The sequence below is a fragment of the Mytilus edulis genome, chromosome 7, assembly GCF_963676685.1.
Source record: "Mytilus edulis chromosome 7, xbMytEdul2.2, whole genome shotgun sequence".
Classification (NCBI taxonomy): Eukaryota; Metazoa; Mollusca; class Bivalvia; order Mytilida; family Mytilidae; genus Mytilus; species Mytilus edulis.
Window position 1 is genome coordinate 50,952,690 of NC_092350.1, and position 17,311 is coordinate 50,970,000.

General features: G+C 32.4%; 3 protein-coding genes across 3 annotated transcripts in view; 1 reads left to right on the forward strand and 2 right to left on the reverse strand.

Moving 5' to 3' along the window:
- LOC139483194 (receptor-type tyrosine-protein phosphatase epsilon-like) overlaps positions 1 to 2,413 on the reverse strand; it is a 40,226-nt gene extending 37,813 nt beyond the window's left edge. Inside the window, exon 1 of the mRNA XM_071267226.1 lies at positions 2,257 to 2,413. Within this exon, the coding sequence (XP_071123327.1) occupies positions 2,257 to 2,413 (157 nt within the window). The remainder of the gene's footprint in view (positions 1 to 2,256) is intronic.
- A 227-nt stretch (positions 2,414 to 2,640) lies between these two features.
- On the forward strand, positions 2,641 to 3,511 carry LOC139481730 (putative nuclease HARBI1). The gene has a single exon (XM_071265218.1). It carries the CDS (start codon positions 2,703 to 2,705, stop codon positions 3,258 to 3,260), a length of 558 nt encoding a protein of 185 aa, XP_071121319.1. The 5' UTR covers positions 2,641 to 2,702; the 3' UTR covers positions 3,261 to 3,511.
- Positions 3,512 to 6,284: 2,773 nt separating this feature from the next.
- Positions 6,285 to 13,380, reverse strand: LOC139483195 (uncharacterized). The gene is made up of 5 exons (XM_071267227.1): positions 13,374 to 13,380; positions 12,893 to 13,090; positions 9,154 to 9,333; positions 7,001 to 7,260; positions 6,285 to 6,439 (listed from the first exon to the last, which is right to left on the reverse strand). The coding sequence occupies exons 1-5, from the start codon at positions 13,378 to 13,380 to the stop codon at positions 6,302 to 6,304; spliced, it is 783 nt and encodes a 260-aa protein (XP_071123328.1). The 3' UTR covers positions 6,285 to 6,301.
- Positions 13,381 to 17,311: the final 3,931 nt, after the last annotated feature.

Consider the following 17,311-nt stretch of genomic DNA (forward strand, 5'->3'; position numbering starts at 1 on the left):
TAATTATTGGAGATAAATTATCCTTATGCAAACCTCTTAAATTATGCTACAAAACAAAATGAGAAAATCAAAGTTATGTCTTATTGTGATGTCAAGTTTCAAATAAGATGAATAATGGAAGTCAAGATATCTGCATGAGGCATACCCTCAATTTTCTGTGTTTTCATTTTATTCTCGTTCATATAGACATACATGTATATGGTGAATTTAGTCACAAAATTTTAAAATTTAACCAGTGAAATAAAGTAACCGTCCAATGTTGAAAAAATCAATTGAATTCTCTAAACAAAAAGTTACAATTCGTTTAAAAAATGTATAGAAAGAAAGAAAAAAAAACTCTTTCAAAGAATTATGTGCTCCAAAGCAACTTTCTTGTTTAACCTTTATCAAGAACTATAAAAAACTTAACACAATTTAATGAGAGTCAATTACGTCTAAATAATTAAACACATTTAAAAGTAACCTAATTATAAAAGACGAAACTCATCTTAGGTCAACATTGTTTCAGGGAGTTTCAGAATTTTTTAAGTGATGATTTTAATAAATTCATATTGTAAGTCATGTCAGTACCATAGCCGTTACACTATGGTTGATGATACCGTCGGGGACCAATAGTCAACAACAGTCAACAAACAGGGATATTGACCTATTGGCTTCTACTAAGAAAATTAATATACACGATTTTGATTTTTACAACAAAAAGTCTATTACTGATAAAAATAGCTAGGATAATTGTATGTTATATTCATGTTTTGTAACTTTTTTGCGTAAATCTTAAAGGGGCACAAACTACGAGATACATAAACAATTTAATGTTGTTTTTTGGTTAATCATTAATGAAAGTGACTTTGAGAAATAATAGTTCGATTTTGTCAGCTAGTATGCAATTTCGTCAAAATAAGGTAAAAAACATCGATGAGGAATAGTTCAGTTGCGAGTGAATAAGTTAACCTCATTAAATCCGTATTCATGTTAACTACAATTTAACTCCTTAGCCAGAGATTGAATACACATGATTTATGCGTGTTCGGTTACTAAAAGTAAGGAATGTCAACATTGAAAGTGAATCGAAGGGAAATCATAATTTTGACTGGTTCGATCCACAAAACAATAATCATTCTTATACTATATAATCGTAAATTTTAACCTATAACACGAAATGAAACAGAAATTTGAACGATGTCTATATATATTTACAAAAATGTATATTTATGTTTATATTTGTATCGTGTTATGTGACCGTCGGTAGTTTTCGGGGTCATCTCAGTAGTTAATTAGGTGGCATCTACACTAAAATAAAAAAACAATTCTGATATATATTGATATTATGTTATCCAGTATATGAATTGATAATGGTTTATTTACAGTTCTTTTCATAATGCTAGCAAAATAAAGGTTTGTTTTGCTTGTTTGATTTGTTTGTATCAATGTTTGCTCAAGCATTGAAATTAATATCGACATCTGCAAACAAATTAGTAGGTAGAGTTAAATCTGTGTATAGGTAAATTGGATTACTTGTATTTTATAATGTCCAAACAAAATTAGATATAATGTATACAAGTTAAAATACGCCTACTTATATTGTATACAGGTGTCAATCTTGATTACAATGCTTCAGCAAACATTGATACAAACAAAGTAAGAAAGCCAAACAAACCTTTGTATTGTTAGTATTATGAAAGGAGCTGTAAGATATCATAATTTGGATATATGTTTTAGTATGTCATAAATCAAAAATGAAAATTTGGGTCAAATCGGAGATATTATTTTGACAGCTACTGCACCTTTGATTAACACATTAAGGCATTTAAACAAAGTATAAATGAAATAGTACATTATGTCCTTATCATTTTTTCAAAATGCGATACTAATTAAACTTTTCCTTTATATGCAAAAATGTATGTAATTTGAAATTAAAAATAATCATATTTTTTTTTTTATGAAATTGTAATTTTTTGCTGAGATTTCTTCCTAAGTTTTAAAGCGTTTGTATAAAAGGGGGTAACTCTTAAACAGTAACATTTATAAAGGAATGTACATGATTATGGTTATGGTTATACATCTAGCAGGACAAAATGTACATTTCATTTTTTTCTTTTTCTTTGAAAGATCTGAAAGCATTTTTAAGAGCTATATTCTCATATTGTATTGTGAAACTCTACCATTCAGTGATGCCTTTTCTCTTCAATATCCATACACAATGTGTTAATTTTTCACAATCGTTTTTATCTGTACTGTCAGACGACTAAAACAAACCTTTTGTGCAGTTTAATCCTTCCCATCCTTTGGTACAGCCTCCGTTACATACACCTGTCACGTGGTCACAGGGATGAATTACACAATGTTTTGAACAGTTTCTACGACAATGACCTCCGAAAAAACCATGGCTACAAGCTGTGAAATTAAATGCCATTACTTAATTGTATATTCTTAAGAACTATTTAACAGACAAACTGTCACTACAAAAAAAATAGCACTTTACAAATTTCGTAGCCTTCTGGGGCCGGTTGTTCAACTTGTCGTTAAGTCTAACGCTGTCGTTAAAATATGCTAATGCTTCGTTAAAATTTAACGTATGGTTAATCCTGTTGTTCATCTCTACGTTAGATTTAACGCAACGTTAAACTGTTGATAACTTCTATAAAATCTAACGCTGCTATAGACCTTCGTTAAATACTTAACGAAGCGTTTTAATTGATAAAATGGCTGCTCTGTTAATGGTACCTAGGCAAAGAAAAGAGAGAATCTTCAGAGGAATGGTTTCACATCTAAACAATTTGACTGACAATGAAATGAGGATAAGATATAGGTTTGGAAGAGACTCTATAGCCTACATATGTAATATTGTGGGAGATAAATTGAGAAGATATACAGCAAAGGAAACTGCTCTAACAGTGGAGCAACAAGTATGCATAGCCTTGAGGTTTTATGCCTCTGGGTCATTTTTACAAGTAATTGGAGATACAATGGGCTACGACAAAGCAACTGTATCTAGAGCAGTGAATGATGTTACCAATGCTTTACTTGATGTGAAAGACAACTTCATCCAGTGGCCAAAAGACATCAATTCTAAAAACAGGATGAAGTGTGGTTTCCACAGACAAATGAACTTCCCAAATGTTTTGGGATGCATTGATTGCACACACATCAAGATACAAGGGCCATCAGAGGACGAGGCAGCTTTTGTCAACAGAAAGGGGTTCCATAGTGTGAACTTGCAGGCTGTGTGTGATTACGAAGGTACTTATTTAATTTGTTAATCTTATGTGTCTGATCTCCTCTTCGTCTGTTTATTTGTTTACCTTTGTTATTATCTCCCTTAAACTTTCTCGTCAGTAAGCCAACAATTCGGCCCTCGATCTTATACGACCCAAATATTACAAGTGATTGATCGACGATCGGGTCATTGTGTGCTATCTTTTCCAATAAGACCGCGCACCTGTGACTCCAAACAGTGTGGTTATACGTTCCACTTATTTATATGTGCTATTTCTAATCTTTACAATGTGGATGAAGGAAAGCATAAATATTACTGTTGCATTTTTCTGTACGGGATCGGGTGTTTTTAAGCTCGAGATTTCAGGAGTGACACCCTTTCGGGATTTCGGGAATGACCCTTTCAGGATCCGGGAATTCTTTTTTCGAATTTCTGGATCTCGGGATTTTGTGTTTTTAAGCCCAGGATTTCTGGATCCGGATCCCCCCCTTTTATACTGAAGGAAACACATATTTTTTTTCACTGAAAACGATTTTGAACATTCATAAATAATAAAATTATTGAGTATACAAATAGTTTCAATCATCTGTATGCATTTTTTAGGGCCTCAATGAGCCTCAATGAAAATAAGACTAGTTCTAATTGAGTTACACTTTTTAATTGAAAAAAAAAATATGATTATTAACTGGAGTCCCGATAAAGTTCCTATACCCCCTCTTATTTGTCACAAGCAGCAATAGACTGAGTGACCTTTATTCAACAGTTCAAGCTGCAGTTAACTGTAACATTATTTAGTACTCTTCATAGAATTAAATTAGTTTAATATTTTTTCAGGGAAATTTACCAATATATCTGCTAACTGGCCAGGGTCAACCCATGATTCCCACATCTTCAACACATCAAACCTATGTCACTACCTGGAGACAAACAACAGAGGACTTGCAGACGGTTTGATACTAGGAGACAGCGGGTATGCATGTCGCCCTTTTCTCATGACACCCTATCTAAATCCCAGAGAAAGACACCAGCAAAGATTTAATAGAGCACACTCCAGTACAAGATCTATTATTGAAAGGGCTTTTGGAATCTTAAAGAGAAGATTTCATGTTTTACACTCTGAGGTAAAAATAATTATAGAATACTTTAAAATATGATAACAAAAAAGTAGTGTGATTGCCAATGAGAATACTCCAAACTAGAGACCAAATTTCTTGGAAGTTAACATCGATAGGTAACTGTACAGCCTTCAACAATGAGATAATCCTATATAGTGATGCATAGCTTAAATGGTTAATTAACCTCAGCAGTTTCACACAAAAAATGCCAGAAAAACTTCAGCCATGAAGAAAAAAATATATTGAGTAAAAAGGGACACAAAAAAAGAAACTAATTATTAAAAGGATACTAATTAGGGAGCTACCATTTATTGTTTGAGGGGGGGGGGGGGGGGGCTAGTATGAAAAATGCCTTTTTATTTTTCACACTTTCATACATAAATTGTCATCCTGCCTCTTTTTTATTAAAACTCTTGTCCTGACTTTTTAAATTTCATACAAGCGACACTATCCCCATAAAAATTAAATGGAAGCTCTGAAAAACTAGAGACATTGTTACAGAAAGAGTCGCAGTTAATAGGGATTATAGTGAACCTGTTTTTTAAGTAGCTATCAGTATTGGTTTTTTTAGAATGCCGTGCAAATAATCATTAACATGGTATTTTTTGTTAAAGTGGATATCTGCATGGGTAATTTTCCAGGAGACAATATTGTAGATGGGAATACACTTCTGAAACAGTTTTTTTTTAAATTGAAATATATTTTCCTGCCCATAATTATGAAATTAAATTTCAGGTCAGAATGAAACCAGAAAAAGTCTGTCGAGTGTTTGGTGCTTGTGCTGTTCTACATAACATAGCTTTAACAAGGAATGAACCTTTGGAAGATGTTTGTGGTGTACATGTTCAGCAGGACCAGCCAGTGCAAGTTCCGAATTTTGAAGGAGAACAGGATGGTAGACACATTAGAGAGCATATCGCAAGAGTGTTCTTCAACTGAAATACATGTTTAATACACAAGAGTCTTTATTTTTTCATCCAATATAAAATTGTGATAAATAATACAAGTTATTTTTTCTCAAAACACATGCATTCGACATGTCAGTGAATTGAAGGCTTAGCAAATAATGAGTTCATAAATACACTTGCGGTAATATGAGTTATTGGCACTACGAAGTGTCAGTCGTCACGCTATTTTAAACATCATCTCATTGTTAATTGTACACTGAATGACATTTTACCCCAAGGCTTGATTAAGGTATACATTTAAGGTCATCCTTTGGAATTTGTTCGTCCAATCAGTGAAACCCTTGTCGCAAAGTGGGTCTTCCATAGACTGTTGGGTGTGTAAAAATGCCGGCACATCTGGTTGGAAAGGGGATGTATAATCTGATTGCGTTGTATGGATAAGTGTAACGCCATGCATATAACAAAATCGTGTGAGGGGTCTGATTATACATATTGTACTCTTTGTTAATTTGAACTCATCATGAACATGCATGAAATATTTGCCACTGGATGTAAAGCAAACGATATGAACGAATATAAACATACCTAATAAATGCATAGCCAGAATTAAAACAAGAGTACACACGCTAAAATATCTAGCCTTCTTTATTAATCATTGATGTTATGTGGATAGTCCTTAATATAGAATTGAATAGAATAGAATATTTTTATTTCCAAAATTACAGGGCCCATAAAGGGCATAAAATCAGATACGATTGATTTACATAATAAAGCTATATTACAACTGTCACATACACTTAACATTAACCAAGAAGACTAAACATCGACCAATGAACCATGAAAATGAGGACAAAGTCAAATGACACCTGCCAGTTGTACATGTACATGAACACCTTACAGTCCTTCCATACACCCAATATACTAGACCTATTGCTGATAGTATCTGAGATATGGACTTGACCACCAAAACTTAACCTTGTTCACTGATCCATTAAATGAGGTCGAGGTCAAGTGAAAATTGTCTGGCAAAGAATTGTTAATTGATAAGAAAAATAAATATTTTAATTCATTAAAAGTTGAGAAAATGTTAGTGGAGTATTCTCTTTGTCTTGTTTCATTAATTCTAGCAACTCTATCTGAAGGTCTAATTTCTTCATCTCTTTTTTCTGCTTTGCCATTTCACCCTTCAAATACAGTACCTGAAATAAAAATGATACATGTAGATCCATATGATTATTTCAACATATATCTTTATATGTGTCTGTATACCTTACAACTTTTGTGGAATTTACAGAAGTATTGAATGAAATTGAGATTTCCAGATAAAGTGTATGACCTGTTGGACCTATGCTTTGGCCAGCAGCTGGAAGACCATAAATTTTAAATATTTATATTAGAAGATTTTCATAAAGATGTTGATTTTGTGTAATTTAAGATCGATACACGGTCTCACATCATTGCCTATACCAGTGGTAGATCCAGAACTTTTTGTAAGCGGGTACTGACTGACCACAAAGGGGAGGGCATTGACCGGGCCCCTAGTCCCCTGGATCTGTATCTGTATGATACAAACTAATCGATGGGGACCCAAAAAGTCAACTTTTCTTAGTGTTGATAATTGAATTTTACATTTTTATTTTCCCGAGTATAATGACAGTCTTCAAACTAACACCGAGCCATTCATTATAAGACAATAATATGTTAATCGATTTTTATTATTTTGGATTATTTCTAAAATAAATGCAAATGTGAAATTTTACCTGAAGCCCATAAACATCATCAGCAGTTGCTTTCCTTTTCTTTGGATTTTCTGCTTTCTGTGCTGTTAGAGTCCCCAGCTCAACTACTGCAGCCACTGGGCGTGGCACCTGGATATTTACAGCCGGTAGAAGCGATATTAGTGGTAATGGCTGAAGAATGGATTCAGATCCAGATTGGGAAAGTGGTTGGCTTGGAGGGGTATCAAACAGGTCCTGGGAATTACTTGCACTCTCCTCTGGCAATGCTGCTGAGTTGTCATCTAGAAAATATAATAAGGAGATTGTTATTTTTATAATTATCATGATGATGAATAGAAGTGTGTCTATTGTTAAATTTTCTTACTTAAGGAGGCTCGAGGGTATACAAATTTCAGAAAAAAATTAAACATCTGTTTTTCATTACAAATTTTATTTATTACCTTTTGTAGTTGTTACTTTATCATATGGTACAAAAAATATTAAAAAAAAATAATTCGTGTTGGCCCCAGATGACTTTTAAAATGTAAACATCATTTAAAAAGTTCTAAATTATCTCCCTTTGGTGGAAAAATGCCATTTTTTGGCTTTAAAATTGAAATATCTCTTTTAACTCATCGGTGACCTATATTTTTTAATATAATTTCGATATATGCTGTACTTGAACTAAATTATTGTAAAATTTGAGCGATTTCTGTAATAAATCTCTTTTTTTATTTCGATGTTACCTTTATTTCTCCTATTAGTTCAACAGAAAAAAAAACACTTTTGCAAAGATGTATGCTTCTTTCGAAGGCAGATTGTGAGCGCAAATGAACGGTGACCCCATTTTTTTATTTTATTTTTCTATTAACCATAAGATAAAGTTCATTTATAGAAAAATATAGAGAAATCCTATATAAATGATTTAGACCCGCGAACCCCCTTAAAGAGAGTTTTTTTGTCAGACATTCTTTCTTTGCTTTCATTGACCTAGCCTGACAAACCATATGCATCAATGACAACCAAAACGAGACAGTCAGTAACAAAACTATATATCATAAGACAACTTCTGTTCAATTGTAAGGCAGTATTGCACAATTTTAAATAATTTTCTAGCAAATCTATTGGTTTTGATGAATAATGAATATTGGTGTTTAACGCTGCTTTCAGCACAATCGTGCTATTTCGTTGAAGTCAGTTTTTATTGATGGATGAAGCTGGAGTAAACACCCGACATTAGGTAGGGTATCCAATCCTTAGTCAATTATCATCAAGGATTAGAGGGCACCTGCCCATGCTGGATTTAAACTCGCAATCTCACTCGCTGTCAAAAAAATAATCTTTACATTGCTTATTGTTAAATGAAAATTGCTTGCCCATCTATATTTTACAGTGTTGATATTGCGTCCCCTTCGGTATATTTGACAAAATAAAAAGGACCTATTCCAGTGGCACTTCTGTGCATACATTTCTCACTGTATAGCCCTCCCCCTTTTTATCCACATTTTTTTCACTCATATCCCACAAAGTTTAACACCATCTATATATATTTATTTTCCAAATCTTGAACGATCAACAAAAGATGATTATTAAAATTGTTAAAATCTTGGCCTTTACGAGCGTATGCAACGATCGAATTTAAGGTACGGGTTAGCCAGGGTCCGAGAAACATCGTCCTGTCGGCTACAAATCAAAGGGAAATAACAGCAAGGAGGTTCTTTCGTGGATAAACAAAAAATTTGAACTGAACATGTATTGTTCCAAACTATCATTACAATATTGTCAAATGACAATATTTGAAATCATCCATCGCTTGAAAAATGTGTGTCATGAGGTAATAAGGCTCAAAAACAAATATGTTCATTAGCATGCTGAGCGTCTTTCAAGGTTAATATTTAGGACGTAAATACTAGAATGCAGACGACATAAATAATTGACCAAATGAATTGAAATACTTATTATTCACTGAGTAAAACTGAATATAGCCGAATGCCATTTAAATACTAAGCTTACACATTATTAAAGATTAATAAATCAGCTAAATACCTGTCAAATTTTGATGACATGGTATAAATAATCGGCGATTTTTTCTTAACACAAAGTTGCATGAAATCGGAGAGAATAATTAATAGCATTTAAAGATTTATTATTTTTACATATTCACAAAAGAGTATAAATTAGTTACTGATACATACCAAGTACACTTTCAACTCCTTCAAGACCTTTGAAAGAAGCTGAGTCTTTACAAAGGTCTATTGTTCTTTCAATGGCCAGACTCAGTTTTTTTGGCTGTGGACCACCACCAGTAGCCCTCTGCTCCTTGTTACGGTTGTTAAAAACCTTCTTAGCCACCTTCTTGGTGTTAGCCCACTTGTCTTAACAGTCTTTGGGAGACCTGTTGGCAACACCCAGAGCACTGACCAAGATGGAAATCCTGCTCTAGACAGCAATCTTTCTGGAATTGGTTATACCATCCCCAAACTTTTCATTAATCACTTTGTAATTCTTTTGCACTTGATCTTGAATTACATTTACTTCTTCTTGGGTGAAGTTAGGTTTTCTGTCCCTTTGTGTTTTAGCAGAAGACTTGTCAGCCATGTTGAAGTAAATATTAACAAACCAATGCATTGTGGGTAAAGAGAATAATCTCTAAACTTTAGTTAAATATTTAACGAGTGGTTAAATTATTTAACGTCATCGTTAACTAACGACAGCGTTAAACCAAGTTGAACAACACCATTTTAACCATGGGTTAAGTAACGATACGTTAGAGTATTTAACGACACGTTAAATTTAACGCTTACGTTAAGTTAACGACAAGTTGAACAACCGGGCCCTGGTAGTACCGCTCAAACTTAATGATATAAATGATAGTGATGAAAAAAAATGTGTAGCTACGTGTGAATCTAAACGATCAAAAGCGACCTACATAGAATAGAACTTGTCCGAAAAAATTTGAAACTGTGTTCTAAATTTTTCTTAACTTTTCGACAGGGAACTTAGAAATTTATGTCAAATATATAGCCAAAGCAGTTACTACTGAGCTGATGAAGCTCCGACCATTTATCTGAAATATATCCGACTCTCGACTATTTAAAAAACTGAAAAAAAAAAGTTAACTGAGAGAGAAAATAATAATTGGTAATATGTTTTTAGTCTTGATGGTTTCGTTATAATCATTAGATTTTTTTGTCTCCTCTAAAACATTTGTATACATATGTTTTAAAATGAAAACCATTAACCAATATAAAAAAGAAGATATGGTATAATTGCCAATGAGACAACTCTCCACAACAGACCAAATGACACAGAAATTAACAACTATAGGTCACCGTATGGCCTTCAACAATGAGCAAAGCCTGAATCCACCTTCACATAAGACCAAAACCAAGTTGGTGGTGAGATCATTTGATATGTCGACTTGAATATTCAATGGAGAAACTATGCTAAGTCTTGTGAAATATTGCAATTGTAGGTATTTAAGGGGACTAATTACCTTCTCCACACGTTTTACCACGAAAACCATCTAAGCATCCAAATAAACAGTCACCAGTCAACAAATGACATGGCCCTTTACAGTTTTTTGAACATGAAGTTTGACAGTTCAACCCATACGTTTTATTGGAACATCCTGCAAGCAATAAATCTCTTGACCATGGATATAAATAGATAAATAAATAATTGTGTATTACAATAATTAAAATGTTCAGTTATCGATTAATGGTTTATTTAGAATAAATAACATCTAACTTGTTGGTTCGAACATGAATTCCCTTCATCAATCAACAAAGTTTTAAATCTAAAAGGACTTTCTATTGCAATAAAACAGGAATCTTCGCGATATATATTGTTATACACATTTTGGACGATTTTTTTCACATATCTCTTATAAATTATAAATGTTGAGGCAATTGAATTAAGGAATATTATTGAAAATAAATTGTGTTTTGAGCACACTCATGTCATTTATAAATTTGTATAAAAAATTGTCAACAGCATTACATATCTAGATTACTTAAAGTAAGATGTTAGTGTGAAGTAGCGCTGTAACAGTTGCTTGTATTTGATGAATAATACACCTAAATAATTTGTAAAATACCCATAATTGAGCAATCATATAAAATGGTGATATGTTTGTGAAGGCGCCATTTGCAACCTATAAAGGATAACATAATGTGTGTTGTCATATATTATGTCATTATTATAGTAGTAAATGTTAAAAAGTTTCTATTTACGAACCTACAGTGAAAGAAAAATTTCTTCTTTTGTGAACAAAGTTAAAACTTCGTATTAAACCTGAACACAGCAAGACAAATGTTCCTTGTTTGGTGCCTTTGCAAAATTAACACAGATTTTAAAATGCCCAGGATTGTTATTAGCTTAACGGAAGTTAGGTTAACAACAGGTATAGTGTCCGGTTGGAATCGTGATTTTTCGAGTGATTTGATCGGTATTTTTCGGTAATTTATTTTGTGACCACTTCTTTTCGAGTGAACACATGTATTATCAAAAATGTAAACAAACTGACTTCCTTTCTGGAACATAGCAGATTAATTAGTATACCTGATAAAAAGATGTTATCAACCCTACATTATTTTGTTTTAAAAACGTTTAGTTTAGCCTTATCATACTTTATTGCAAACACATACCAATGGCGTGTGTAGAGAGTGCTTCGCTTGTTACACGGTAAGAATCCTAGCAACAGCTCTCTGAAGGGTTCGTATGTATGTAGGTGGGCTATTGCACGCAAAGATTTTGTCCATATCCGACCTATATCCCAATTTTTTTCTGTCTCAGAAATCACGTTTGAATTTGTTTTTAATTTTTCTCGTCCTGAACATGCATGACACATTTGCAATTGGACGTTCAGTAACTTCTTTTAGAAGAATATTTTGGTTTATATTGAATTTTTCTGATTGTTTACCGCTTTTTCTTTTCCTAGGTTTTCTTACACCTAATTGTTTTCGTCAATGTAATATATATCAATCATAAAATATATAATACTGTAGAAACAAAACTAGGGTAGCATGCAATGCAATTAATAATAATATTAAACCCAGTACTCCCGGTTCTTAATATCAAAAAGAAGATATGTTATGGTAGCCAATGAGACAACTCTTCACAAGAGACCAAATGACACAGATATTAACAACTATATAGGTCACCGTACGACCTTCAACAATCAACAAAGCCCGCTTTCAAAGGTAGTCATTGATTGTTTGATATATATCGTAATACTGCAAGGTTATGGTAAAACCTTATCAGACCAGAAAGTTATCATTAATTTGAAAAACCGGATAAGAACTTTAAGATATCGAAAATATTGTTACATGTTTTCTTTCTCACACATTTATAAAACTGAACGCAAGGTTATTACTAAACCGATGAACATTTAAGGAAAAACCGTAATAATGGACGCAATGTGTGGCTAATCTTTATAACATTGTATTTGAAGCCTTCAATTTGCTCTTCATATATTTGAACCTTTTCTCCATCCAATATGAGAAATTTACTGTTCTTGAAAATGCAACGTGTCCCGCATTTAAAAGGACTGCGCTATCAATTATATTTTACATTTCGTTCTTCATAACATTAACATGATTAATTCAACACATTGTAAAAACGATTTTCATTTCGTATTTTCAGCTTTCTACCATTTCTTAGCCTTGTTTAGGAATAAAGAATCAGCACCTGATTTTCTTTCTTGCTTGAACCCAATAATCGTTTATACTCAATGGTCAGGCCATTACAGTTGCTGATTCAAAAGACTTTGTTAATCAGAGCATGTCAAATCCGATTATCACTGTTATCATTAAATAAATGCATCCAATTATTTCCTAAATAACTTTTTTTTATAAAAATCTATTAAGACTGACCGTATTTATTAATCATTTTAAGTAACCGATAACTATTACGACTTATTCGAAGACTTACCACCAATTTCCATTTCACATAAATCAATCTTAGAATTTTCAGTACCAATTGGTGGAACATAAATAACATATCTGCAAAAACCAAAGACATCTAAGTCTTTGTTTAATTGTTGTCCATTGAATAATTCTATACCATTTGTCCAGGAATCACTAGTATTAGAACAATGTATTATGTGGTTACCCACTAATGAATTTATGTCTAAAATAAAAATAAAAAAAAGCATGTATTGAAGCATCTAACCTCATTCAACAGATAGAAACATTTCCTATTTTAATGAGCCAACTGTGATATTTTTATAATACAATTAACGTTATACATCAGTGCTCTTATATATGTATTTGAATCCGTTACTTTCTTGGTGTGACTTTTGTGACTTTTCTCATTGTAGATAGCTCAGAAATAGTCGAATGTCATAATAGTTTTTCTTGGTGCGTTTTTCACTATTTCCTATGGTTTGTTTTCCAGTACCCTTAAAGCTTACCACACATTATTGGTTGTATTATTGTTTAATGCTGAACAATGAACTGCAGTTATTATGTATTTCGTATTTGTGAAGAAAAATATATATATATATATGCTTTAGTCCAAAAAAAAGGTAGGCAGTACTGTTTCTTATGTCAAACATCATGACTGTTAATTTGTGTACATGCACTGTCCTTGTTAGTACCATAACACAAACACAGATTATGATTAAAAGCTATATGAGTACATAAAATAACGATAAGAAGGGTAACCTACGAAATAGAGATCACATTTTTTTTTCGTTTAAAACAGTTAAAATTTAGCGGAATATTTCAATTTCTACTCGTTAATAGCAACCAGCAACAAGAAATGTTGATTCTGTTGGTAGGCACAAACTAAGCAGCTTGTGAAAATGTACCTCTTTTACGGTGATAGTCATAAACTTGAATTTGAAAATACTATACATGATAAATCCTCAAGTAAAGGCTAAGGTTTTAATTGTGATCTTCATGTCAATATGCATGTACATGTTGTCGTAAAACTAACGACATTATTCAATATGTTGATCAAAATTATAACACCTCCAGATATATGGAATTCACACGCAAGCAAAACATGTTTATGTAGCAAATACAGGAAAAAACGTCTCAGCATCTTTTGTTAATATTTTAAAATAACTATGCAGTACATATAATTTGCCCATCTCCGTTGCAAAATTAAAAAAAATCAATCACGTTTTTATTTTTTTTATTATATAGTATCGATCATCCGTGAATCCTATTACTTACGCATGCATGCATGTCTTAAATAAGATCTTAAATAAAAACAAATTTAAAAATGTACCTCCTAAAGTAATATATATAGCTGTTATAAGACTGATAGATCTAACGTCAATTTGTAGATAAGAAGTTTGTTCTGTTGCTGTGAACGTAATACAAGTATCTCTCTTTCCATCGATTGCATAATGTGCCTTCACATCTAAAGGTATCTGTTTTGCAGTTCCATTGTACGCTACATTATCTGTTAATTAAACAGTTGTTCTGTGTTTTTTTAAATTTGTTTTAGTAATTACTTAACTCTAAAACTAAAAGAGAGTGAATTACTTTAAAAAAACGTGTAAAGTAAACTGATTCTGGCACAATTTTGTCTCGTGTGTTAACTGATTAGTTCTGACTGATTGGTTCTACGGTGTTACTTAAAGAACTAGTTAGAATTTTTATTTTGGAAGTGAGTACGACTAGGAGAAGATAAAGGTTTTAATCAACGAGACCGCAATCAAACAACACGAAATAGCTTATGTTAAGCCATTTCAATTGATATTTTATAGTGTGTCTTTCTATGCTGTGATGTTACACTATTGTAAAATGTTTAAACCCGCTACATTTATTTGCATCTGTCCTCAGTCAGGAACCTGATGTTCAGTGGTTGTCGTTTGATGATGTACAGTAGTTCCTAAGTGTTTTTCGTTTTTTATATAGATTAGCCAATTGTTTTACCTGTTTGAATGGTTTTACACTAGTAATTTTTGGCCTATTATAGATTGGTGTCCTGTGTGAGCTAGGTCTCCATATAAAGGCCGTACTATGACCTTTAATGGTTTACTTTTACAAATTGTGACTTGGGTGGAGAGTTGACTCATTGGCACTCATACCACATCTTCTAATATTTATTTGTATATATTTTCAATAGGGTCTTTTGTTAAACTAAGTCCCCCGTTATAAGTGAACAGTAGGACGGTTTCAAACCAGAAAGCATCAGAAAATATTATTCAATTTAAATGTGGGCGGAAACATTCACTACAAAGCTTTCAAATCTTTGCAGAAAATAACATGTTTTTACATTATATTAGTCAGATAAAACATATTTGAAGTTTTTTCTTGTAGTAGAAAACAACTAAGGGTGTCAGTATTGCCCAACGTAACTTAACTAAGCTAGGTCTTTCATTTGACCAATCATGTAACCATTCGGTGTGTTCTGCGACAAGAAAAATCTTGAAATATGCATAATCTATAACTAAATCAACTCCAAAAGACAATGTACATTAGGCTTTTTTTTTCTTTACAATACTAAATTTCACAGGATTGAATTACAATCTACGTTTATTTCGTTATACATACAATGCGAGCAGAATTTGCCGGCTCGTCCACTAATACATCCCGTCGTACAAACACTTGTAGAAGCATCACATTGGTCATTCAAACAATAAAGTGAATCACAGCCCCATACACATAATCCATTTCCAGGATAACACTGTTTGTGAGTACACTTTATCGGACAAGACATTGAACAATTTTTTCCCCACGTACCTTTCCAGCAGCCTGCAAAAATGTAAGATTGTATATATATATTCAAATATTCATACATGTAGGATGATTCAATTATCTATACGTTTAAATACAGAACTCTTCAAATAAGTATATCCAAGTATAACAAATTACCTTGCATGCAGAAATCGCATTTTTTTTACGACTTGTAGCATAAATGTTAAAACTTAATATTAATATATGTTTAGCCTGTTCATTCAAGTTGTATATCTTTCGGTGTTGACATGAATATCAATTATATGGTCATTTTTATAAATTTACTGTTTGCAAAAGTATGAATTATTCGGAATATAAGGATTTTTTTTTAATCCAAGGCATAGATAACCTTAGCAGTATTTGGCACAACTTTTGGGAATTTTTGGTCGTCAATGCTCTTCAATTTTGTACTTGTTTGGCTTTCTAACGATTTTGATCTGAGTGTCACTGATGAGTCTTATGTAGACGAAACGCGCGTCTGGCGTATTAAATTATAAGCCTGGTACCTTTGATAACTATATTTGTAAATTAGTTTTTGTTTGTGACTTGAAATCGTTGGTATTCACTTTACAAGTATTGTTCACATTGATACTTGACAATCAGTTTCATATTTTTATATTTACAAATGTATTTCAAACTTAGAAAAATGACGCTGAAATATTTCTAGAAATAAAATATTCGTAACATGAAATATTGAACAGGAATAAACTATCTATAGAACGTAGCTAAATTATAGTACAACTACCTTCGTGGTAACCACTTAACCTTATCAAAATCGTTACCATTTATTTCTATGTAACATAGTTCCACAAAAGCCCACACGTCGATATTCCTTTCGTTGAAAAAGAAAAACCTTCTAGCAAGAATATTGCAGGTTCTGTTTTGTATAAAGTCAGGCAAGCCTTTGTCTGTATCTTTGTAGCATACCACATTAGAACTGTCACCAATACTTGATCCATTCGTTAGAATCAAACTGAAGTTATCCATACGGTTAGATGATTCTATAATAATAAGTATTAAACGTATATTAAATATTAAAATATTTATGCGTTATTATTTACTGGCAAAAATAATGGCATGCATTGTCTGCCTAAGGTCGAGTTGTTGTCTCTTTGGCACATTCCTCTTTTCCATTCTTAATTGTATTAATGTTGTGCTATTTAAGCAACTATATCAAAAAGAAAAAAACTTGTGTTCTGAAAACGGAAAATGGAAAACTCCTAAAACATGTAAAACAACGATTAATACAAATACGTCACCAGTAGCTTTAAAAAACATGTGTTCGTTATAGTCAATTATCCAAACTAATGTGCCCCCTCATTGTTGTCCTCGTTGTTGGGTTGTATGATTCAAAACACATGAACTGTTATTCAAATAATTTGGTAATGCCAATTAACGTGATAAATTTGGTTACCTCGAATATACTCCAATTAAACATGTAAAAGGGGGATCCAAAACAGTCATAGATCTGATCTAAGTTCCTTTGGTATTTTAATTAAAGCGAAAGAGATCGATCAACACGTATTTGTTTTGGCATTTAGTGTAAGAGCCAACCAATTATGCTTTATTTGTAGTTGAATAAAGTTTGAGTTACAAATGATGTTTGTTTCGCGATTTTTACAAGTAATTCGCAGACCTGTCTATTTAAAATATTCAC